Here is a 21,608-nt window from a genome sequence, read left to right on the forward strand (position 1 = left end):
AGGTGTTGATTGGGCTGAGGTTAGGGCTCTGTGCAGGCCAGTCAAGCTTTTCCACACCGATCTTGACAAACCATTTCTGTACGGACCTCGCTTTGTGCACGGGGGCATTGTCATGCTGAAACTGGAAAGGACCTTCCCCAAACTGTTGGCACAAAGTTGGAAGCATAGAATGGTATAGAATGTCATTGTATGCCGTAGCGTTAAGATTTCCCTTCACTGGAACTAAGGGACTTAGCCCAAACCATGAAAAACAGCCCCAAACCATCATTCCTCCTCCACCAAACTTTACAGATGGCACTATGCATTGGAGCAGGTTCTCCTGGCATCCGCCGAATCGATTGCCAGACGATGAAGTGTGATTCATCACTTTAGAGAACTCGTTTCCACTGCTCCAGAGTCCAATGGCGGCGAGCTTCATACCACTCCAGCCGTCACTTAGCATTGTGCATGGTGATCTTAGGTTTGTTTGCTGCTGATCGGCCATGGAAACTCATTTCATTAAGTTCCTGAACAGTTGTGCTGCTGCCGTTCTGTGAGCTTGTGTGGCCTACCACTTTGCGGCTGAGCCGTTATCGCTCCTAGATGTTTCCACTTCACAATAACAGCACTTACATTTGGCCCGGGGCAGCTCTAGCAGGGAAGACATTTCAAGAACTGACTTTTTGGAAAGGTGCATCCTATGACATTGCCACATGGAAAGCCATTGAGCTCCTTAAAAAATAAAAAATTAATTGAGCTCTTCAGTAAGGGCATTCTACTGCCAATGTTTGTTTATGTAGATTCCATGGCAGTGTGCTAACGGGTGTGGCTGAAAATGCCTCTTCACTCACATACTTTTGTATATGTAGAGTATGTTTCCTTAAGAGTTGTACAGGGTAGAATATTATTCAAATTGAATTGCATCTGTAAAAAAAAATGAATTGCTGCTTAAGCTGCTTCCACCAAGTATTAACTATTGGTGTGAATTTTTTTTAAATTTAGAAAGTGTTCTATAATTTTTCTTTTACTTTGAAAATGTGGAGCAGGTTGTGTAAATCTGTAGGGGGAAAAATCTAATTGAATGCCTTTTTTGACAATTGGGAAAGGAGTTTGTAGACTTTCACTAGGCACTGTATGTGTTAGACTGTAAAGACTTCATCATGTCTACTGAGCAAAATAAATGATAAAAACTAACCACACATGGCTGCTTTAAGACAGACCTCATTAAATATGGCTTGTATAGTCAGTCCTCCTGTTTGGTGAAAGTGTGGATGTTTAAGAAATCTAGGTACAGATTTAGCTAACAATGTTTTTGTTGGCATTTATTGTATGTACTATTCACCTCATTTCTGATTACAGGGGAAGGTGTTCCCTAAACTGAGAAACAAGTGTTCACAGGGCTCCTCGGACTCGGTGTCTGATAAGGAGGAGGATGAGGCCACAGACTATGTCTTCCGCATCCTGTTCCCAAACAGCCAATCAGAGTTTGGTAAGTGACTTTGACCCCTCCTCCAGAGCACTGGTAACATCCTGGTTTTCATTTGCTCCATGACACCTATTATCCGAGTTAACTTCAGGTGGCCCCGGAGTGATGTTTTTTGTTTATTTTTGTTATCCAACTGTCCTCATTGTCCATTCCAGTGACTATAATACACCCTCTCCATGTTTCCCCGGGGGCTCCTCTCCTGTCCCGCTCCTTCTCCCTCCATCTGAGAGGAAAGCCCCCGACCAAAGGGATCTTGGTGGTCCCTAAGCGCTCCTGCAGCTATTCCAGAGACCACTCCTCAACCACCACAGGGAACAGCTGTAATGTTGCCACACCTCAGCTCCTCCATCTGTCTGTCTGTCCACTTCCTTTGCTTCAATCACACGCCTCGCACTCTGTCTCCTCCCTGCAAACCTTACAAATGAGTCCCCTAATCATGCACTTTCTGTCCCCTTTCCTTAACCTCAGTCCCTCTTGGACAACGGGTCTTCCAATCGAAAAATCAAAACGTTATGTCGAGGTGCATAGTGGTTTAGAGTAGTAGCAAAAGAGCAAATGTTGAAATTGACATGTTAAAGGCTGAATCCTAAGTTCAGATGCACACACAACTCTGAAATTCATGCCTTGACGTCTATGAAAAATTTGCGTGAAGAACTTTAGTATGTGCGGGCTAACAGAATAAAGAAAGCCCAATAAGAATGTAGTCATTACGATGCCAACAGACAGTTGTACACCCTCCACAGTTTGACATGTTTCGATTCCCCAAATGTCCTTGGTGATGTGCTTGATTTGTTCTCCAATACCACCTAACCTCTATGGCAGCTATTAACCTATCCTCTAATCTAATGAAGGATCATGTCCAGTATCATACCCAATCTGTCTAATTCAGCTGTGCTCGTGTCTTGAGAATCATCTCCAGAGGTGTCCAAATCATGATGGTGCAATGTGACTGTGTCTGAGAGTTTGAGGCTGTGCAGTTACAGTATAGGTCAGAGTTTGACCAGGGTCAAATACAGGTATCTGCCAAAATAAAGGAAACACCAACATAAAGTGTCTTGTTAGGGCATTGGGCCACCATGTGCTGCCACAACAGCATCAATGCGCTTGGCATAGATTCTACAAGTGTTTGGAACTCTATTGGAGGGATGCGACCCTATTCTTCCATAAGAAATTCTATGATTTGGTGTTTTGTCGATGGAAAACGCTGTCTCAGGCGGCGCTTCAGAATCTCCCAGAAGTGTTCAATTGGGTTGCAATCTGGTGACTGAGACACACTCACACCCCCTTTAAACCTCACACACCCTTTATGCTCCTTTGAGACCCCTCTTTTAAAGTCACTAACCACATTTCCATCCACAGTTTTTATGCAAGTTAAGATATACCTTTTTAAAAACAAAATCCCAACAGCTATGACGGAAACAGGATGTTTTGGTGCAAATTTATAAATGCAACATATTTTTTTTGTTTGACATGGTGGGATCTTTTTGTGTCTGTAAAATGTACAGTTGGAAGTTTACATACACCAGAAGTTTACATACACCTTAGCCAAATACATTTAAACTCAGTTTCACAATTCCTGACATTTAATCCTAGTAAAAATTCCCTGTCTTAGGTCAGTTAGGATCACCACTTTATTTTTAGAATGTGAAATGTCAGAATAATAGTAGAGAGAATGATTTAGTTCAGCTTTTATTTATTTCATCACATTCAGAGTGGGTCAGAAGTTTACATACACTCAATTAGTATTTGGTAGCATTGCCTTAAACAATTTAAACTTGGGTCAATCGTTTCGGGTAGCCTTCCACAAACTTCCCACAATAAGTTGGGGGAATTTTGGCCCATTCCTCCTGACAGAGCTGGTGTAACTGAGTCAGGTTTGTAGGCCTCTTTGCTCGCACACGCTTTTTCAGTTCTGCACACAAATGTTCTATGGATTGAGGTCAGGGCTTTGTGATGGCCACTCCAATAACTTGACTTTGTTGTCCTTAAGCCATCATTTTGGAAGTATGCTTGGGGTCATTGTCCATTTGGAAGACCCATTTGCGACCAAGCTTTAACTTCCTTGAGGTGTTGCTTCAATATATCCACATAATTGTCCCTCTTCATGATGCCATCTATTTTGTGAAGTGCACCAGTCTCTCCTGCAGCAAAGCACCCCCACAACATGATGCTGCCACCCCCTTGCTTCACGGTTGGGATGGTGTTCTTCAGCTTGCAAGCATCCCCCTTTTTCCTCCAAACATAACGATGGTCATTGTGACCAAACTGTTCTATTTTTGTTTCATCAGACCAGAGGATATTTCTCCAAAAAGTACGATCTTTGTCCGCATGTGCAGACCGTAGTTTGGCTTTTTTATGGCGGTTTCGGAGCAGGAGCTTCTTCCTTGCTGAGCGGCCTTTCAGGTTATGTTGATATAGGACTTGTTTTACTGTGGATATAGATACTTTTGTACCTGTTTCCTCCAGCATCTTCGCAAGGTCCTTTGCTGTTGTTCTGGGATTGATTTGCACTTTTCGTACCAAAGTACGTTCATCTCTAGGAGACAGAACCCGTCTCCTTTCTGAGCGGTATGACGGCTGCGTGGTCCCATGGTGTTTATACTTGCGTACTATTGTTTGTACAGATGCACGTGGTACCTTCAGGCATTTGGAAATTGCTCCCAAGGATGAACCAGACTTGTGGAGGTCTACAAAAAAATGTCTGAGGTCTTGGCTGATTTCTTTTCATTTTCCCATGATGTCAAGCAAAGAGGCATTGAGTTTGAAGTTAGGCCTTGAAATACATCCACAGGTACACCTCCAATTGACTGAAATGATGTCATTTAGCCTATCAGAAGCTCCTAAAGCCATGACATAATTTTCTGGAATTTTCCAAGCTGTTTAAAGGCACAGTCAACTTAGTGTATGTAAACTTCTGACCCACTGGAATTGTGATGACTCCAAACTAAGTGTATGTAAACTTCCGTCTTCAACTGTATTATGCGAGAAACTGCGATGCAAAGGCTTTTATGCACAAATATTGATATAATAACCATCATATCAAAGTGAACTTGGAGTCACGCGATGATATCTTGTGTGGTCGTCCCACTACGACTCAATAAACCATGCAGTTTATTTGGCTACAGATTAAATACATGATGATGAACTTCACAGGTTGGTGAAAGAGCAAGGTGATGAGTTTGATGCTCCTTTCTAGTAAATATCGAGAGTCTTATTCTGGTGACATGATGATTTATGTTTGTCTGCCGTTTTGACCACTAAAAATATGAATAATCCCATCATGTAGACTAGCCAACTCACACAGCCTACCTGCACTGTATCTGTGAGCTGTTGGCTAGAGCGTACGTGTCAAGACCAGAGTGGTCACATTTGCTATTTAACGCAACTGTTTGTGACAAAACTATCGTTAGAGTTGAAAATGCAGCGGAAACACATTGAACTTTGGATTTTTATTCGGTACGTGAAAACTTAGTGCACACAAAATGTACCTTTTTTTGTTTATGTCATCACGCACTGATTTCTATCCGCAACAAAGTCAGTTTGGTGGAAACACAACACTGGTGGGAAAACATGCAGATTTTCTTTATGCAGATTCTTTTGAATATTCACATGAAACTATCGCCAAGTGGATGGAAACCTAGCTACTGAGATCTCTTCTAGCCATGGTAGCCAAAATAATGGGCAACTGGGCATTTTTATGTATGACCCTAAGCATGATGTTATAATAATGGCTTAATTAACTCAGGAACCACACCTGTGTGGAAGCACCTGCGTTCATTACATTTCCTTTATTTTGGCAGTTTCCTGTACATATAAGTCATATACTCACAAATACTTGAGCTTTGCTTGATATAGTTTGCCCAGTACAATGGCAACACCAAGCTAAATCAGGTACACCTCAAATACTTTCATGTATTTGATTTATGTACTTGACGTGGGGCTGATATGTTTCAAACCTTATACTGTGCGCTGACCATGATGCTTGTGTGTGTTGTTCTGTGATGCAGTGGCTCCAGAGCTAATGGACCAGGGGGCCAACATCTGGCAGTCCATCCCCAGGAAGTCCTCCTACTCATCCTGTACCCAGGGCAGCTTCTCAGATGGAGGACCCCCCAACGGTTGCAACCATGACAGGTCAGAGACGGACACACACTGGTGGTTACCCAGACATCATCCCTGGCATTTACAGATTCCACTGACCTAAACTAGTATTTGAACCCGGGTGTGTGGAGCTCGTATCCTTCTCAGGTCAGTAGGATCGGTAAAGGCTGAAGATCGAAGAGAAGGCATTATGGAGGACACTTTGATTTATATGCTGTTTCCCTCTACAGAGCCCCTTTGAAGCTGCTGTGTGACCAAATGAAGTATCAGATAATCTCCCGGGCGTTCTATGGCTGTACGTGATTGTGAACACAACTCTTCCATCTTTTCTACCCCTAGATGATTTGCAATGCGTTGCAATGTATTTTCATTTCAAACAGTTCATCAATTAGCCTAGCGGATGTTTGAACGCCTTATTAAATACTTTATCTCAGAAGGGAGGATCATTTGAAAGCGGTTATGTTTTTATATTTCAGGGCTAGCTTATTGTCGTCAACTGTCCACTGTACGTACACACCTCTCGGCCCTGGTCAACCACACTATCGTGGCACCCGATGTGCCCTGCGATGCCTTCACCGGCCTCACCGCTGAGGTGTGGCAGAGGTTCCTTCAGGACTGCACTGTAAGTATCACCATCACATTATTAGCAGCGTTGCTAACATCATCAGAGATACACACTCACTGTACAGTACCAACCAGCCCAAACCCCCTGGCGACGAGATGCAAACGCACATACACGCACACTCATCTATATTCACCCATTAATCATCAAATCACTCACCGCATTCTTACTCACACAGCCAAACATCTGCAAGGGTGGCTTGCCATTAAGATCAACAGCAGACATTTGCATGGGTGGGATTCAGTTGACTAATCAACCAATGAGAGTGATTCAGTTGACTAATCAACCAATGGGTGGGATTCAGTTGACTAATCAACCAATGGGTGGGATTCAGTTGACTAATCAACCAATGAGAGAGATTCAGTTGACTAATCAACCAATGAGAGATATTCAGTTGACTAATCAACCAATGGGTGGGATTCATTTGACTAATCAACCAATGGGTGGGATTCAGTTGACTAATCAACCAATGGGAGGGTTTCAGGTGGCTAATAATCTATCTGGTTCATCCATGTGTGTCCAATCCTGTGTTTGTACAGTCCTACTGTCTGTATTCAATCTGGGCATTTAGCTAAAAGGGCTAGATTATGGGCTCCCGCACAGCGGTCTAAGGCACTGCATCTCAGTGCTTGAGGCGTCACTACAGACACCCTGGTTCGATTCCAGGCTGTATCACAACCGGCCGTGATTGGGAGTCCCATAGGGCGGCACACAATTGGCCCAGCGTCGTCCGGGTTTGGCCAGGGTAGGCCGTCATTGTAAGTAAGAATTTGTTCTTAACCGATTTGCCGAGTTAAATATTTTTTTATTATGTATTATACATTATTCAACAGTTAATTAAGGACCCCCACTGACATCCAGTGTACACAACCATTCTGCAGAATAATTTATCTACTCTAGATAAGCCACTGGCCTGCTTTTTTTTGTTTTGTAGACAATGTGTTCTTGTGAATTGTTTTATGTTAGTGTACAGTATATGTAAACGTTAGTCTATTCATGTGTGGGTACGTCATTGTGTGTACTGTACAGTATATTCCGACCTGGGCTCACCTGGCACAATCGAACCAATGGAATAGTCCTAAAAGTGAAACCCGCACTCTAGACAGGCTCGATCAAACTCACAAAACTAGTAACTTAAAGAAAACGACAACTACTGGTATTTGAACCCAAGTCTGTACAGAGGCCTTTCTATATCTCATTGACTGAGGTCTGTCCCTCTCTGCTCTCCAGGCCTATAATGAGCAGGAGCTGCTGCGCCTGGTGTACTTCGGCGGTGTTGATCCTTCGCTGCGTAAGGAGGTGTGGCCCTTCCTCCTGGGCCACTACCAGTTTGGCATGTCTGAGTCTGACAGGAAAGAGGTTGGTGTCACCATTGCCATTTAGATGTCACCACCAAAACCCCTTTACCTCCAACCCCTGACCCTTGCCCTGTGACACTGCAGGTGGATGAACAGGTGCGGGCGTGCTACGAGCAGACCATGAGCGAGTGGCTGGGCTGCGAGGCCATCGTGCGGCAGCGGGAGAAGGAGCAGCATGCAGCGGCGCTGGCTAAGTGCTTGTCTGTCTCGGCCAGCGTGGATAATCCCAACCCTGTCCAGAGGATGCTGCACCATGACTCCAGCATCAGCAATGAGGTGGCGCGCGCACGCCTGTCCACACGCACACATAGCCTTGCGGCACACAGGATACCCGGTGGTCCAATATGTTGTTTTGACCAAGATGTTAGATCTCCAACGCCTCAAAGTACAAAGCATATAGTGAAGTGTTCACTTGGGTCACCAATAATACACGGCCTTTATGACAGTTACGTATCATTGCATACAGGCCTACTTGTCCACATTGGAATGTTGTGTTGTGCCAGGTTCTTATTGACCTGTTTTCTCCCCTGGTTCTCTGGTACTAACCATGCCAGTCCTCCCGGAGCTGCAGCTCAGACAGACAGAGCCTGGCTCGCCTGCAGAGTGACTCCAGCAGCAGCACCCAGGTACACCTCATGCACTCTGAGAGTCCTATTAAATAATGTAGATGAAATGTTACATTGATTTTGTATGTCATTCTATCCCCCTCTATGCTCACATAATTGAAAGTAGATATTATTCATAATAATTAATCATACGAATAATAACACACACAGGGCTGAATACACACTTGCCTGTATACAGGTGATTCTACAAAAGTTGAGCAAATTACAGTCCCATTCCCGCAAAAACAATTTTAAAAACGCTTAAGTCTCCAAACTTAGGACATTTATTTACATCATGATATGTTCTAATTCAATCCGAGGCAATAAAACATAGTGTACAAAGTAATATAGTACACAATATAGGAAAAAGTCATTGTTTATATTGCGCAATGGCTGTCCCGAACCCTGACTCCTGAACTTCATCGAAAATAAAGCAATTAATGATTTGAGTTGTATTGTTACATTGAAATACACTGATCTAATAAGTAGTTTTGGTTTCTTTTTAAACAGCTTTCTCAGAAAGGCTGTCCCAACTTTTGATATCACTACTGAAACACACATGTTAGAAGACCTTAGAATAAATGTGCCTTAAGTCACACCCCTGCAGATGTCACCAGGTGACGAGACTGTACCCCACATGGTGAGTAGTCTGTCCTGCAAACCTTTAGGGGAAAATCAGTGAGCAAGTTGGTAAATCTTCATGTATTTTTTTACAGTGTCACTAATGTATCAAGAAGTATAAGGAGTACGCCTTTGTGACTAAAATATATGTTCGCTGGGATGTACATCCGTCCAAATGGAAGATGGCTAACTATGGGGATTCTTTTAAATACAAAATAAGTCAAAATTGTACAAACTGAAATGGTCACAACTGAGAAAATTGACACCATTAGAGATATATTTCTATCTGTGGCAATATGGCGTTTGTGACAGCATGGGCAGCGCCATTGAGGATAAATCCCTTCTAAAGTTGCATGTGACGTGCTCTACCAACTGAGCTACAGAAGACCACCATGTGGGTAGGGGACAAGTGTACACTTCAGGAAAAAGTGTAGAGTATTGAAATGTATACCCAGCAGGGGGGCTCCCAAATCTATTTGGCCAAAACATAGATGTCTATATGTGCCCTACTGTACTCAAATTTACTCTATTTGAGTTTCTTACAATTGAAGAAAGGGCCTATGGACTCTTGATTTAGTGGTCTTGGTCTTGAGACATAACAAAAATAGTCTTATCTCACTGGGTCTGGATCTTGGGACCAATGTCCTGGTATAAATCTTGTTATTGGCCTGGATATTACCTTAGTCTTTGGTTTACAAACCATAGGCAACCCAATTTGAAGAAGGCAATGCTCTCTGATGATTGGCTGATCACTCTCAACCCATAGCAATCCACCCATTGGACCCAAGTAATAATTGAAACATCTAACAACATCATTAATTGGATGTATAAGTAATTCAATCAATTAACACGTTTCAGATTCATACAGTCAACAGAGAACAGAATAGATTATATTTCTATAAATTCAGTTTTAAAAATCTAGTTAAATGGTATGCATATAGCATTTATAAAATGTACAGTATCAGTCAAAAGTTTGGACACACATAATCATTCAAAGGTTTTTCTTTATTTTGACTATTTTCTACATTGTAGAATAATAGTGAAGACATCAAAACTATGAAATAGTGTCACAGTCCCCGGTTCGATTCCAGGCTGTATCACATCCAGCCGTGATTGGGAGTGTCACGGATCCCTCCGGAACTTTCATTACGCACACCTGTCCCCTATTCCCACTGATTAGTACTTGTATAAGTGTGCCCTTTGATTTCCATCCGTTGGTGCGTGTGCTGTGCTGTGTGGTTTGGGCTTTTGTGCCCTTGTGGATTGCGCAGATGATTACGGGTCTTGTCCCGTGTGATAATAATTGTGCACGTGTTATTTATTCGAGGTACTCCTCGCTCTTTTGTTTTGGGTTTCTACCTTGTGTTTTGTTACGTGTTTGTTTGGTCTTCGTCCCCGTGCCTTTACACGGCACGCCGTAATTTGGGCTTAATAAAAAAATCTATGCGTTCCTGCGCCTGTCTCCAGAATCTCTTCATACCAACGTGACAGGGTGTCTCATAGGGCGGTGCACAATTGGCCTAGCATCGTCTGGGTTTGGCCGAGGTAGGCTGTCATTGTAAATAAGAATGTGTTCTTAAGTGGCTTGCCTAGTTACATACATATTGGAATAAACACTCTTGGCATTCTCTCAACCAGCTTCATGAGGAATGCATTTCCAACAGTCTTGAAGGAGTTCCCACATATGCTGATCACTTGTTGGCTGCTTTTCCTTTACTCTGCGAACCAACTCATGCCAAACCATCCTTCTTGGGTTGAGGTTGGGTGATTGTGGAGGTCAGGTCATCTGATGCAGCCCTCCATCACTCTCCTCGGTCAAATAGCCCTTACACAGCCTGGAGGTGTAGTCCCACTAAGCGCAAATGGGATGGCATATTGCTGCAGAATGCTGTGGTAGCCATGCTGGTTAAGTGTGCCTTGAATTATAAATAAATCACAGACAGTGTCACCAGCAATGCACCCCACAAAATCACACCTCCTCCTACATTCAAGGTGGGAACCACACATGTGGAGATCAACCGTTCACCTACTCACAGAGACACGGAGGTTGGAACGAAAATTTTTAAATTTGGACCAAAGGACAGATTTCCACCAGTCTAATGTCCATTGCTCGTGTTTCTTGGCCCAAGCAAATCTCATATTATTGGTGTCCTCTAGTAGTGTTTTCTTTGAAGCAATTTGACCATGATGGCCTGATTCACCCAGTCTCCACTAAATAGTTGATGTTGAGATGTCTGTTACTTGAACTCTGAAGCATTTATTTGGGCTGCAATCTGAGTTGCAGTTAACTCTAAATTATCTCTGCAGCAGAGGTAACTCTGGGTCTTCCTGTCCTGTGGCGTTCCTCGTGAGAGCCAGTTTCATCATAACGCTTGATGGTTTTTGTGACTGCACTTGAAGAAACTTTAAAGGTTCTTGACATTTTCCAGATTGACTGACGTTCATGTCTTCAAGTAATGATGGACTGTTGTTTCTCTTTGCTTATTTGAGCTGTTCTCACCTTAATAGCTATTTGGTATTTCACCAAATAGGGATATCTTCTGTATACAACCCCTTGTCACAGCACAACTGATTGGCTCAAACTCATTAAGAAGGAAAGAAATTCTACAAATTAACTTTTAACAAGGCACACCTTTTAATTGAAATGCATTCCAGGTGACTACCTAGCTGGTTGAGAGAATGCCAAGAGTGTGCAAAGCTGTCAAGGCAAAGGGTGACTACTTTGAAGAATCACAAATATAAAATACATTTTGATTCGTTTTACACTATTTTGGTTACTACATGATTCCATATGTTATTTCATAGTTTATGTCTTCACTATTATTCTACAATGTAGAAAATAGCAAAAAATAAAGAAAAACCCTTGAATGAGTAGGTGTGTCCAAACTTTTGACTGCTACTGTATCTGTAATAGAAGGTTAATAAAATTACTACAGTGCATGGTTCTCCCTTCATTGCAACCTTCTCACTATGTTTTGGTAGTGACAAATTTAGTGGGGTGCTAAGGAATTCAGGTAAATACTGTATATACTGTATGTTGGAATAGTTTCTTCCAACCCCCAATTTGCACCACTTCTGTAGCATAACTCATACACTAGAGCTGCTTAGTCCCACAATACTGAAAAGTGTAGAACACAATCACTATTTTCATGGAAATATGTTGTATTATGGCGTCAAGATAAGCATCTTAGAGCGCCTCCAAAAGCTAGACATTGTTTTTATACATTTAATCTTTAATTTTTTTGTCATTTTATACAACTATAATATTCCTAATGTTGCACACCTATGTAAAAAAGAAAATGACGGGGAAGGGTAAAAATCCTGGAATGCCAGTGTTGGTAGAAACAAATGTCAACGCTGTATCAAGTAAAGAAAAGCCAACTCTCCTAGGTGGTGCATTTGCAGTGGTTCATAGATGTCAGCACCTGTAAGATGAGACTTTGGGGAAAGTTAAAGGAGCGTGGACATGTTTTAAAGAAAAACAGGGGGGTAAGGAGAAGCTATGGATGCAGAGTTTTCTATGTATGATATGACGAGGGCGTTGGAGGGATGCGGACGGACTGCTCCTGGAGAAGATGTGTTATGTGATGTTTAACGTGCACCGGACAGTGCGTTGGAAGCAGTGTTAGGGTTGTATAAGAAGGTGCTGAGGACTGGGGTGATACCTGCTGGGTGGAAACGTGTGGTGGTCCAGAATTGTCAATGTGGTTTGAAGTGGACAATGGTACATCTCAGGGACGTGTGGTTGGTCCGATGTTGTTCACCCTGATGATAGATTATATATTTAAAAAGGTGGGACAGGGACTGAGTGTGGCCTTGTATGCTGATGATGGGGCTGGATGGGAGAGAGGTAGGAATGTGGAATATGTGATGAGGAAGAACCTGTGGGGGTTGTGGAAGATCGGCCTCTAACGTGGTGGTTTAGGACGTCTGTGGCCAAGACCTGCTTTATGGTGTTTGTATAGGAGAAAGGTTAAAGATGTTAGGCTGCAAATATACGTTCAGGATATAGATCGGGTGTCTGAGTCAAAGTATTTTGAGTATGTGGTTTGATGAGAGGCTTACGTGGAAGAGACATGTTGAGTATATTGAAAATAGGGGATGAAGGTCTAGAACCTCATGAGGGTAGTGGCAGGATGTGATTGGGGGTCGGATAGACAAACACTGTTGTATATATGTATCAGGCATTGATCAGGTCATCTTTGGATTATGGGTGCTTTGTATATGGATCGACAGCCAAAACGGTACTACAGTGCCTGGATAGGATACAGTCAAGGGCCCTGAGAGTGCTTGTTGGTGCCTTCAGGACGACACCACTTCTTGAGGCATTGCAGGTGGATAGTGGGGAACTGGCACTGAGGATAAAGCGGGACAAACTTGCATTAGCGTACTCGGAAAGGTTGAAAAGGAGTTCAAAAAGATATCCTGCGGCCATGGCAAATGGGGAATGTTGGGACCGAGGAGTGGGTAAGCAGAAGGGTGGACAATTGGGTAGAAAGTGGTAGAATATGGACCAGGGGAGAGCGAGAAAGGGCCGGCAATTGCATTGGGGAACGTTCCTCCATGGTTGTTTCCGAAACCAAGTGTAGCTGTGGATATGATTGAGGGAAGGTGAGGACATGAGACGGGATGTGGAGATGTATACATATATACACACTACCATTCAAAAGTTTGGAGTCACTTAGAAATGTCCTTGTTTTTGAAAGAAAAGCCCTTTTTTTTGTCCATTTAAAATAACATCAAATTGATCATAAATAGAGTGACATTGTTAATGTTGTAAATGACTATTGTAGCTGGAAACGGCTGATTTTTAATGGAATATCTACGTAGGCGTACAGAGGCCCATTATCAGCAACCATCACTCCTGTGTTCCAATGGCATGTTGTGTTCGCTAATCCAAGTTTATCATTTTAAAAGGCTAATTGATCATTAGAAAACCCTTTTGCAATTATGTTAGCAAGGCTGAAAGCTGTTATTCTGATTAAAGAAGCAATAAAACTGTCCTTCTTTAGACTAGTTGAGTATCTGGAGCATCAGCATTTGTGGGTTCAATTACAGGCTTAAAATGTTCAGAAACAAATAACTTTCTTCTGTATCTCGTCAGTTTATTCTTGTTCTGAGAAATGAAGGCTATTCCATGTGAGAAATTGACAAGAAACTGAAGATCTCAAACAACACTGTGTACTAATCCCTTCACAGAACAGTGCAAACTGACTAACCAGAATAGAAAGAGTGGGAGGCTCCGGTGCACAACTGAGCAAGAGGACAAGTACATTAGTGTCTAGTTTGAGAAACAGACACCTCACAAGTCCTCAACTAGCAACTTCATTAAATAGTATCCGCAAAACACGTGTGTGTGTGTGTGCATGTACAGTTGAAGTTTACATACTGTACATCTTAGCCAAATACATTTAAACTCAGTTTTTCAAAATTCCTGACATTTAATCCTATTAAAAATTCTTCACAATCCGCTACAAGACCATGGTGCTTGCCTACGGAGCTGAGGGGAACGGCACCTCAGTACCTCCAGGCTCTGATCAGGCCCTACACTCCAAACAAGGGCACTGCGTTCATCCACCTCTGGCCTGCTCGCTCCCTACCACTGGAGGAAGTACAGTTCCCCGCTCAGCCCAGTCAAAACTGTTCGTGCTCTGGCTCCCCAATGGTGGTATGAAACCCCACCTCTTAAGGCCAGGATAGATGTAATCCTTCTCACCCCTTAAAAGATTTAGATGCACTATTGTAAAGTGGCTGTTCCACTGGATGTCATAAGGTGAATGCACCAATTTGTAAGTCGCTCTGGATAAGAGCGTCTGCTAAATGACTTAAATGTTAAATGTAAATGTAAAAATTCTTCACAAGGTACTTTGCTGTTGTTCTGGGATTGATTTGCAAGTTTCGCACCAAAGTACTTTCATCTCTAGGAGACAGAACACGTCTCCTTCCTGAGTGGTATGACGGTTGCGTGGTCCCATGGTGTTTATACTTGCGTACTATTGTTTGTAAAGATAAATGTGGTACCTTCAGGAGTTTGGAAATTGCTTCCAAGGATGAACCAGACTTGTGGAGGTCTACGATTTTTTTCCAAGGTCTTGGCTGATTTCTTTTGATTTTTCCCATGATGTCAAGCAAAGAAGCACTGAGTTTGAAGATGGGCATTGAAATACATCCACAGGTACACCTCCAATTGACTGAAATAATGTCAATTAGCCTATCAGAAGCTTCTAAAGCCATTACATAATTGACTGCAATTTTCCAAGCTGTTTAAAGGCACAGTCAACTTAGTGTATGTAAACTTCTGACCCACTGGAATTGTGATACAGTGAAATAATCGGTCTGTAAGCAATTGTTGGAAAAACTACTTGTGTCATGCACAAAGTAGATGTCCTAACTGACTTGCCAAAACTATAGTTTGTTATCAAGAAATGTGTGGAGTGGTTGAAAAACGAGTTTTAATGACTCCAACCTAAGTGTACGTACACTTCCGACTTCAACTTTATGTATGTATGTATGTATGTATGTATGTATGTATGTATGTATGTATGTATGTATGTATGTATATTTTAGAAAATCATGTTTTATTTATTGTTAAGGATATATATACATATACACACACACACACACACAGATGGTTCAAAGGATCCAGTCATTTGTAGGGAGGGGGCAAGAGTGTATATCCCAGATTTCAATGTTAGAGTATGTAAGTGGTTAACTGATTATGTGTCAGTGTAGGTGGCCGAGTTGATGGCCATGTTTCTAGGTTTGAGATGGGTGGAGGAGGTGAAGCCATTCAGAGTGGTGATCTGCTCTGATTCAGCTGCAGTGTTGAGTAGTGTGAAGACGGGCAGGTCAGATAGGGGAGACTTGTGTAGCTGTTAATGGGATTGGAGAGGATGGGAGTGGTGGTAAGCTTTTGTTGGGTTCCTCCCCAAGTGGATGTGGAGGGTAATGAGAAGGCTGATGTGGTGGCTAAGAGTGCGGTGAGGAGAGAGGGTAGATATTCAGGTCCCGTTGGGCCGTAGGGATGTTAAGTACTTGATCCAGGCAAAAGGGCTCGATCTTTGGCAAAGCGAGTGGGATGCTAATGGTGAGAGGAAGCAATTTTATTGCATGCACCAGTCAGCTAAGGAAGAGGTGGGGAGTATGGGATGTAGTGCTGAATAGACTACAGTTTGGGCACACGGGTTTGAATGCCATTTTGTGAATGATTGGGTGACATGAAACAGGTCTGTGTGATGAGTGTTTAATGGAGGAAACGGTGGACCATGTGTTATTTTGTGAACTGTATGACGTAGATAGGGAGAGGTTGTGTGAAAGGGTTAGAGAGGCTGGACGGGGTTGGGGTTTAGGTGATGTAGTGGGGGGAGGAAAGGGGAGGGACATGTTGTCTAGGGCTCTTAACTTTCTTAGAGAAAATTGAATGAGGTTGGCTGTGACTGGCCTCACATTCCAGTACAGTAGGTGGCGGTGTATGTACCTTAAAAGTTGGATGCGATCCACCAACCCAATCTCAAAGAAGAAGAAAAGTTTGGGAAACGCTGCTCTAGTCTATTACAGTTATATTTATATTGTTATATTATGTGTAAAGGGATCTTTTGCTTTTTTGAACCAGTATTCCTCAACCCCACATTATCTCGCCTGCTCAAAACCACACTCTCTCGCCTGCTAGTTCTTCAGTTCACATCCTCCCTTCCCTTAGCCTGCTTCCCTCTGGCTTGTTCTTTTAGGTGTTTGAGTCTGTGGAGGAGGTGGATCAGATCGAGACCGAGCCCAAGAGCAAAGAGGCCAAGCAGGTGCCCAAGATCCCCAATGGAGGAGCCCTGCCCAATGGGACCAGCTCCCCAGACTCGGGGCACCCCTCCTCTCGCAACTTCTCAGTCACCTCGGGCCTGTCAGACCGCTCTCTGAGCACAGAGGACAGCACTGCACCTGACACCACCCCTAAAAACATCACCAGCACTCCTCCACAGTTGGCCCCAGCCCCACAGAGCCCAGTCAAAGCCCATGAGGAAGAGTTGGAGGCAGATAGCTCAAAAGCCCAACCCCCGGCCCTGCAGGAGGAGAAGGACCTCCAGGCCAAGGAGGAAAAAGAGAGTGCGACCGAAGTAACCCAGGAGATTGAGGGCAACGAGACAGAAGTGCCAGATATAGAAATAGGCAAAAATACAGTGACAGTAGAGACAGAAATGCCAGAAGTAGAAATTGACAAGAAGACAGAGGTGCTAGAGATTGAAATGGACAAAAACACAGAGACAAGGGAGGACAAGGCAGCAGACCTAGGTGCGTTAGAGAGCCAGAAAATAGAGGAAGAAAATACACCCGTGACTGGACCTGCCGAGAAAGAAGAGGTAAGGATCAATGAAAAGGGGGACATTGAGTTACCGAAAGCAGAAGTGGATGCTGTAGAAGAAACGGTGAAGTCCAAAACGGATGAGTTCAAAACAACGGAGGCTAAAGACCCTGAAACAGAAGTGGTGAAAATGTTGGATGGAGAGCCAACCATGCGAGCAGACACAGAGGAGTTGCAGTCACTGGAAGCAGAGACAATGAAAACTCAAGAGTCAAGAGAAACAGAGGACGAAGGATCAGAACCAGAGTCTGTAGATCCAGAAGAGAATGAAACATCCCAAACAAACCATAGAGAGCCAAAAGAGGAGAAGGCATTGACATCAACGATGACTGCAGGAGCAATGGAGGACAAGACATCAGAATTCGAGGTTGAGCGAACTTCAGAGGCTGGAGAAACAAAGAATGCTGAAACATCGGAAGTAAAGGAAGCCGAAGGAAAGACTATGGAAAAGACAGAAACTGAGAAAGAAGTAGAAGCCAATGAGACTTTAAAATTTGAAGAGGTAACCGAAACAAAGGGGGTTAAGACGATGTCACACGAAGAAGTTGCAGAGGAAAATGTGGAGGACATTACAAAATCTAAGGAAGTGGGAAAAAGCGAGGAGGAGACCAAGCGGTCAGCGATGGAGAAGAATACAAGCCCCGTAGCAGACACCAGGGTGGCAAGGGCAATGGAAGCATTTAGTAGCACCACCCAGAGTGAGGAGGCTCTGGCCACCACGGAATCTGAGGAGTCTCCTTCAGCCATTGAGATGGCAAACGTCTCCATTGCCCCACTGTGGGACCGGATTGGTCCGTGCGACAGTTCCGGGGTCGGGGCTGCTCTCTCTGAGGGCTCAGTCCCCCATCTGGAGCTCCAACTGGAGGAGGAGGAGCAGTGCAAAACCAGCCCAGAGGGAACAGAGTTAACCTTGTCCGAGGAGCCTGAGATTGAGAGGATCTTCCCACAATTTGACTCCCTGACCGTGGGCAGAGAGCTGACAAACGAGGACATCTCTCCAGTGTCATCCATCGGAACCACCTATTCTGTAGGCACCTGCCATTTTATTTTCATAATATTTATTTTGCTTTTTGTTTTTACAATTACGAGTAAGTTATGCTAAAACATTTTGTGTGTGTGTGTGGGGGGGGGGTTGCGCCTTTGTTGTAGCAAGAGCTTTTGGACATGTACACGATGAACCTGCACCGCATTGAGAAGGATGTCCAGAGGTGTGACAGGAACTACTGGTACTTTACCCCTGCCAACCTGGAGAAACTGCGCAACATCATGTGCAGGTAAAGTAAAAACAATGTCTTTCATGATTCTCTAGTGCACTTTTGCAGAAAGGTTTGGAAATAATCTATAAGTCATTATGTTATGTGTGGAGCTCAATGTCAAATGGGAAAATAGGAAGAATAAATGAGTTACACCCGCACGTGATGTCGACTTCTCTTCTCAGCTATATCTGGCAGCACCTGGAGATTGGCTATGTGCAGGGCATGTGTGACCTGCTGGCTCCCCTCCTTGTCATTCTGGATGATGGTGAGTTAACGCCGTTGAGGCAAGGCTGTGACTGTGTGTGTTCCTCCCTCACTCTCCTCCTTGGTATTTGCTATATGAATTTTGCGATGGAAGAAAAATGTGTCAACCTTCATGATTATTTTGCCTTCCGAAATTTGTTTTGAGCAGTCCTTTTTTTTTTACTCAAATCAAATTCTATTTGTCACATACACATGGTTAGCAGATGTTAATGCGAGTGTAGCGAAATGCTTGTGCTTCTACTTCTGACAATGCAGTAATAACCAACAAGTAATCTAGCTAACAATTCCAAAACTACTACCTTATAGACAAGTGTAAGGGGATAAAGAATATGTACATAAAGATATATGAATGAGTGATGGTACAGAGCGGCATAGGCAAGATACAGTAGATGGTATTGAGTACAGTATATACATATGAGATGAGTATGTAAACAAAGTGGCATAGTTAAAGTGGCTAGTGATACATGTATTACATAAAGATGCAGTAGATGATATAGAGTACAGTATATACGTATACATATGAGATTAATAATGTAGGGTATGTAAACATTATATTAGGTAGCATTGTTTAAAGTGGCTAGTGATATATTTTACATTTCCCATCAATTCCCATTATTAAAGTGGCTGGAGTTGAGTCAGTGTGTTGGCAGCAGCCACTCAATGTTAGTGGTGGCTGTTTAACAGTCTGATGGCCTTGAGATAGAAGCTGTTTTTCAGTCTCTCGGTCCCAGCTTTGATGCGCCTGTACTGACCTCGCCTTCTGGATGATAGCGGGGTGAACAGGCAGTGGCTCGGGTGGTTGTTGTCCTTGATGATCTTTATGGCCTTCCTGTGACATCGGGTGGTGTAGGTGTCCTGGAGGGCAGGTAGTTTGCCCCCGGTGATGCGTTGTGCAGACCTCACTACCCTCTGGAGAGCCTTACGGTTGTGGGCGGAGCAGTTGCCGTACCAGGCGGTGATACAGCCCGACAGGATGCTCTCGATTGTGCATCTGTAGAAGTTTGTGTGCTTTTGGTGACAAGCCGAATTTCTTCAGCCTCCTGCTGCGCCTTCTTCACAATGCTGTCTGTGTGGGTGGACCAATTCAGTTTGTCTGTGATGTGGAACTTAAAACTTACTACCCTCTCCGCTACTGTTCCATCTGTGGATAGGGGGGTGTTCCCTCTGCTGTTTCCTGAAGTCCACAATCATCTCCTTAGTTTTGTTGACGTTGAGTGTGACACATACAGATGTAGGATCTTAATTTGATCACTCTTTTGTTGCTGAAAATTGCAGGAAGTGCAGATGAGCTTCATGATTTACATAATTTCACTGAAAACCCACACTAACGCACAGTTATATTAACGGTATTTCACTTCATGTAGCCTACTTTTGGCGAGTTAATAGCCTAACCACCAATCAAGGAACATAACTGACTAAACATTCAAATCCTGTTTCGACAGGATTATTTTTCTGTGGCAATAGGTCAAATTAAGATTCTACATAAGCTTAGTCAAACGACAATCTGTCAATGAGACTCATCATAGACTATCTCTATCATATGGCAGTATTGGAATGTGAAGAAAGAGTACAATGAATATAATCTTATGAAACAGAGAACAGGGATACTGTTGTGCTTCAGGGAGGACAACAGAAATGGCGATGGAAGTGGACCGCTCAACATTTCTCTGTCTTTCCTCAATCTCTCTCCCGGTCTTTCCTCATCTCTCCCTGTGTCTTTTTTTTCTCTCTCTCGCTCTCTCTCACTCTCTCACTCTCACTCTCACTCACTCAGAGGCCATGGCCTTCAGCTGTTTCACTGAGCTCATGAAGCGGATGAATCAGAACTTCCCCCATGGCGGTGGCATGGACACTCAATTTGCCAACATGCGCTCTCTCATCCAGGTGAGGCCACAGAGACACTTTGTAACTTCTATATATACACTAATGTATCTATTCAGACCCTTAACTTTTTCCACATTTTGTTACATTACAGCCTTATTCTAAAATGAAGGGGGAAAAAACAATTGAATTCATCAATCTACACACAATAGTCCATAGTGACAAAGCAAAAACAGGTTTTTAGAAATGTTTGCACATTTTTTTTGTAAATGAATACAAAAATAAACTGGTATCACATTTACATAAGTATTCACACCCTTTACTTAGTACTTTGTTGAAGTACCTTTAGCAGCGATTACAGCATAGAGTTTTTTGGGGGTATAACGCTACAAGCTTGGCACACCTATATTTGGGGAGTTTCTCCCATTCTTCTCTGCAGATCCTCTTAAGTTCTGTTAGGTTGGATGGGGAGCATCTCGGCAGAGCTATTGTCAGATGTCTCCAGAGATGTTTTATTGGGTTCAAGTCTGGGCTCTGGCTGGGCCACATAAGGACATTCGGAGACTTTTCCCGAAGCCACTCCTGCTCTGTCTTGGCTATGTGCTTAGGGTCATTGTCCTGTTGGAAGGTGAACCTTCGCCCCAGTCTGAGATCCTGAGCGCTCTGGAGCAGGTTTTCATCAAGGATCTCTCTGTACTTGGCTCTGTTCATCTTTCCCTCGATCCTGACTAGTCTCCCAGTCCCTGCCACTGAAAAACATCCCCACAGCATGATGCTGCCACCACCATGCTTCACTGTAGGGATGGTGCCAGGTTTCCTCCAGACATGATGCTTGGCATTCAGGCCAAAGAGTTCAATCTTGATTTCATCAGACCAGAAAATCTTGTTTCTAGTGGTCTGAGAGTCCTTTAGGTGCCTTTTGGCAAACTCCAAGCGGGCTGTCATGTGTCTTTTACTGAGGAGTGGCTTCCGTCTGGTCACTTTACCATAAAGGCCTGATTGGTGGAGTGCTGCAGAGATGGTTGTACTTCTAGAAGGTTCTCCCATTTCCACAGAGGAACTCCAGAGCTCTGTCAAGAGTGACCATCATGTTCTTGGTCACCTCCCTGACCAAGGCCCTTCTCCCCGATTGCTCAGTTTGGCCG

The 21,608-nt window shown here is 43.4% G+C and overlaps 1 protein-coding gene across 3 annotated transcripts in view; it reads left to right on the top strand.

The window, feature by feature from the left end:
* The window catches only part of LOC118358072 (small G protein signaling modulator 1-like), a 101,288-nt gene that overhangs the window by 69,291 nt on the left and 10,389 nt on the right, over window positions 1-21,608 (top strand). The window contains exons 12-23 of one of the 3 annotated variants that reach the window (XM_035735501.2): window positions 1,339-1,468; window positions 1,621-1,785; window positions 5,473-5,599; window positions 5,797-5,861; window positions 6,043-6,188; window positions 7,419-7,547; window positions 7,631-7,822; window positions 8,101-8,172; window positions 16,500-18,149; window positions 18,272-18,396; window positions 18,561-18,643; window positions 20,417-20,526. In XM_035735501.2, the coding sequence (XP_035591394.2) occupies window positions 1,339-1,468; window positions 1,621-1,785; window positions 5,473-5,599; window positions 5,797-5,861; window positions 6,043-6,188; window positions 7,419-7,547; window positions 7,631-7,822; window positions 8,101-8,172; window positions 16,500-18,149; window positions 18,272-18,396; window positions 18,561-18,643; window positions 20,417-20,526 (2,994 nt within the window). Of the gene's footprint in view, window positions 1-1,338; window positions 1,469-1,620; window positions 1,786-5,472; window positions 5,600-5,796; window positions 5,862-6,042; window positions 6,189-7,418; window positions 7,548-7,630; window positions 7,823-8,100; window positions 8,173-16,499; window positions 18,150-18,271; window positions 18,397-18,560; window positions 18,644-20,416; window positions 20,527-21,608 lie in introns of those variants that run through there. The other 2 variants (XR_008078806.1, XM_052478572.1) reach the window with 2 other exon arrangements.

Source organism: Oncorhynchus keta, chromosome 25 (assembly GCF_023373465.1).
Source record: "Oncorhynchus keta strain PuntledgeMale-10-30-2019 chromosome 25, Oket_V2, whole genome shotgun sequence".
NCBI classification, from domain to species: domain Eukaryota; kingdom Metazoa; phylum Chordata; class Actinopteri; order Salmoniformes; family Salmonidae; genus Oncorhynchus; species Oncorhynchus keta.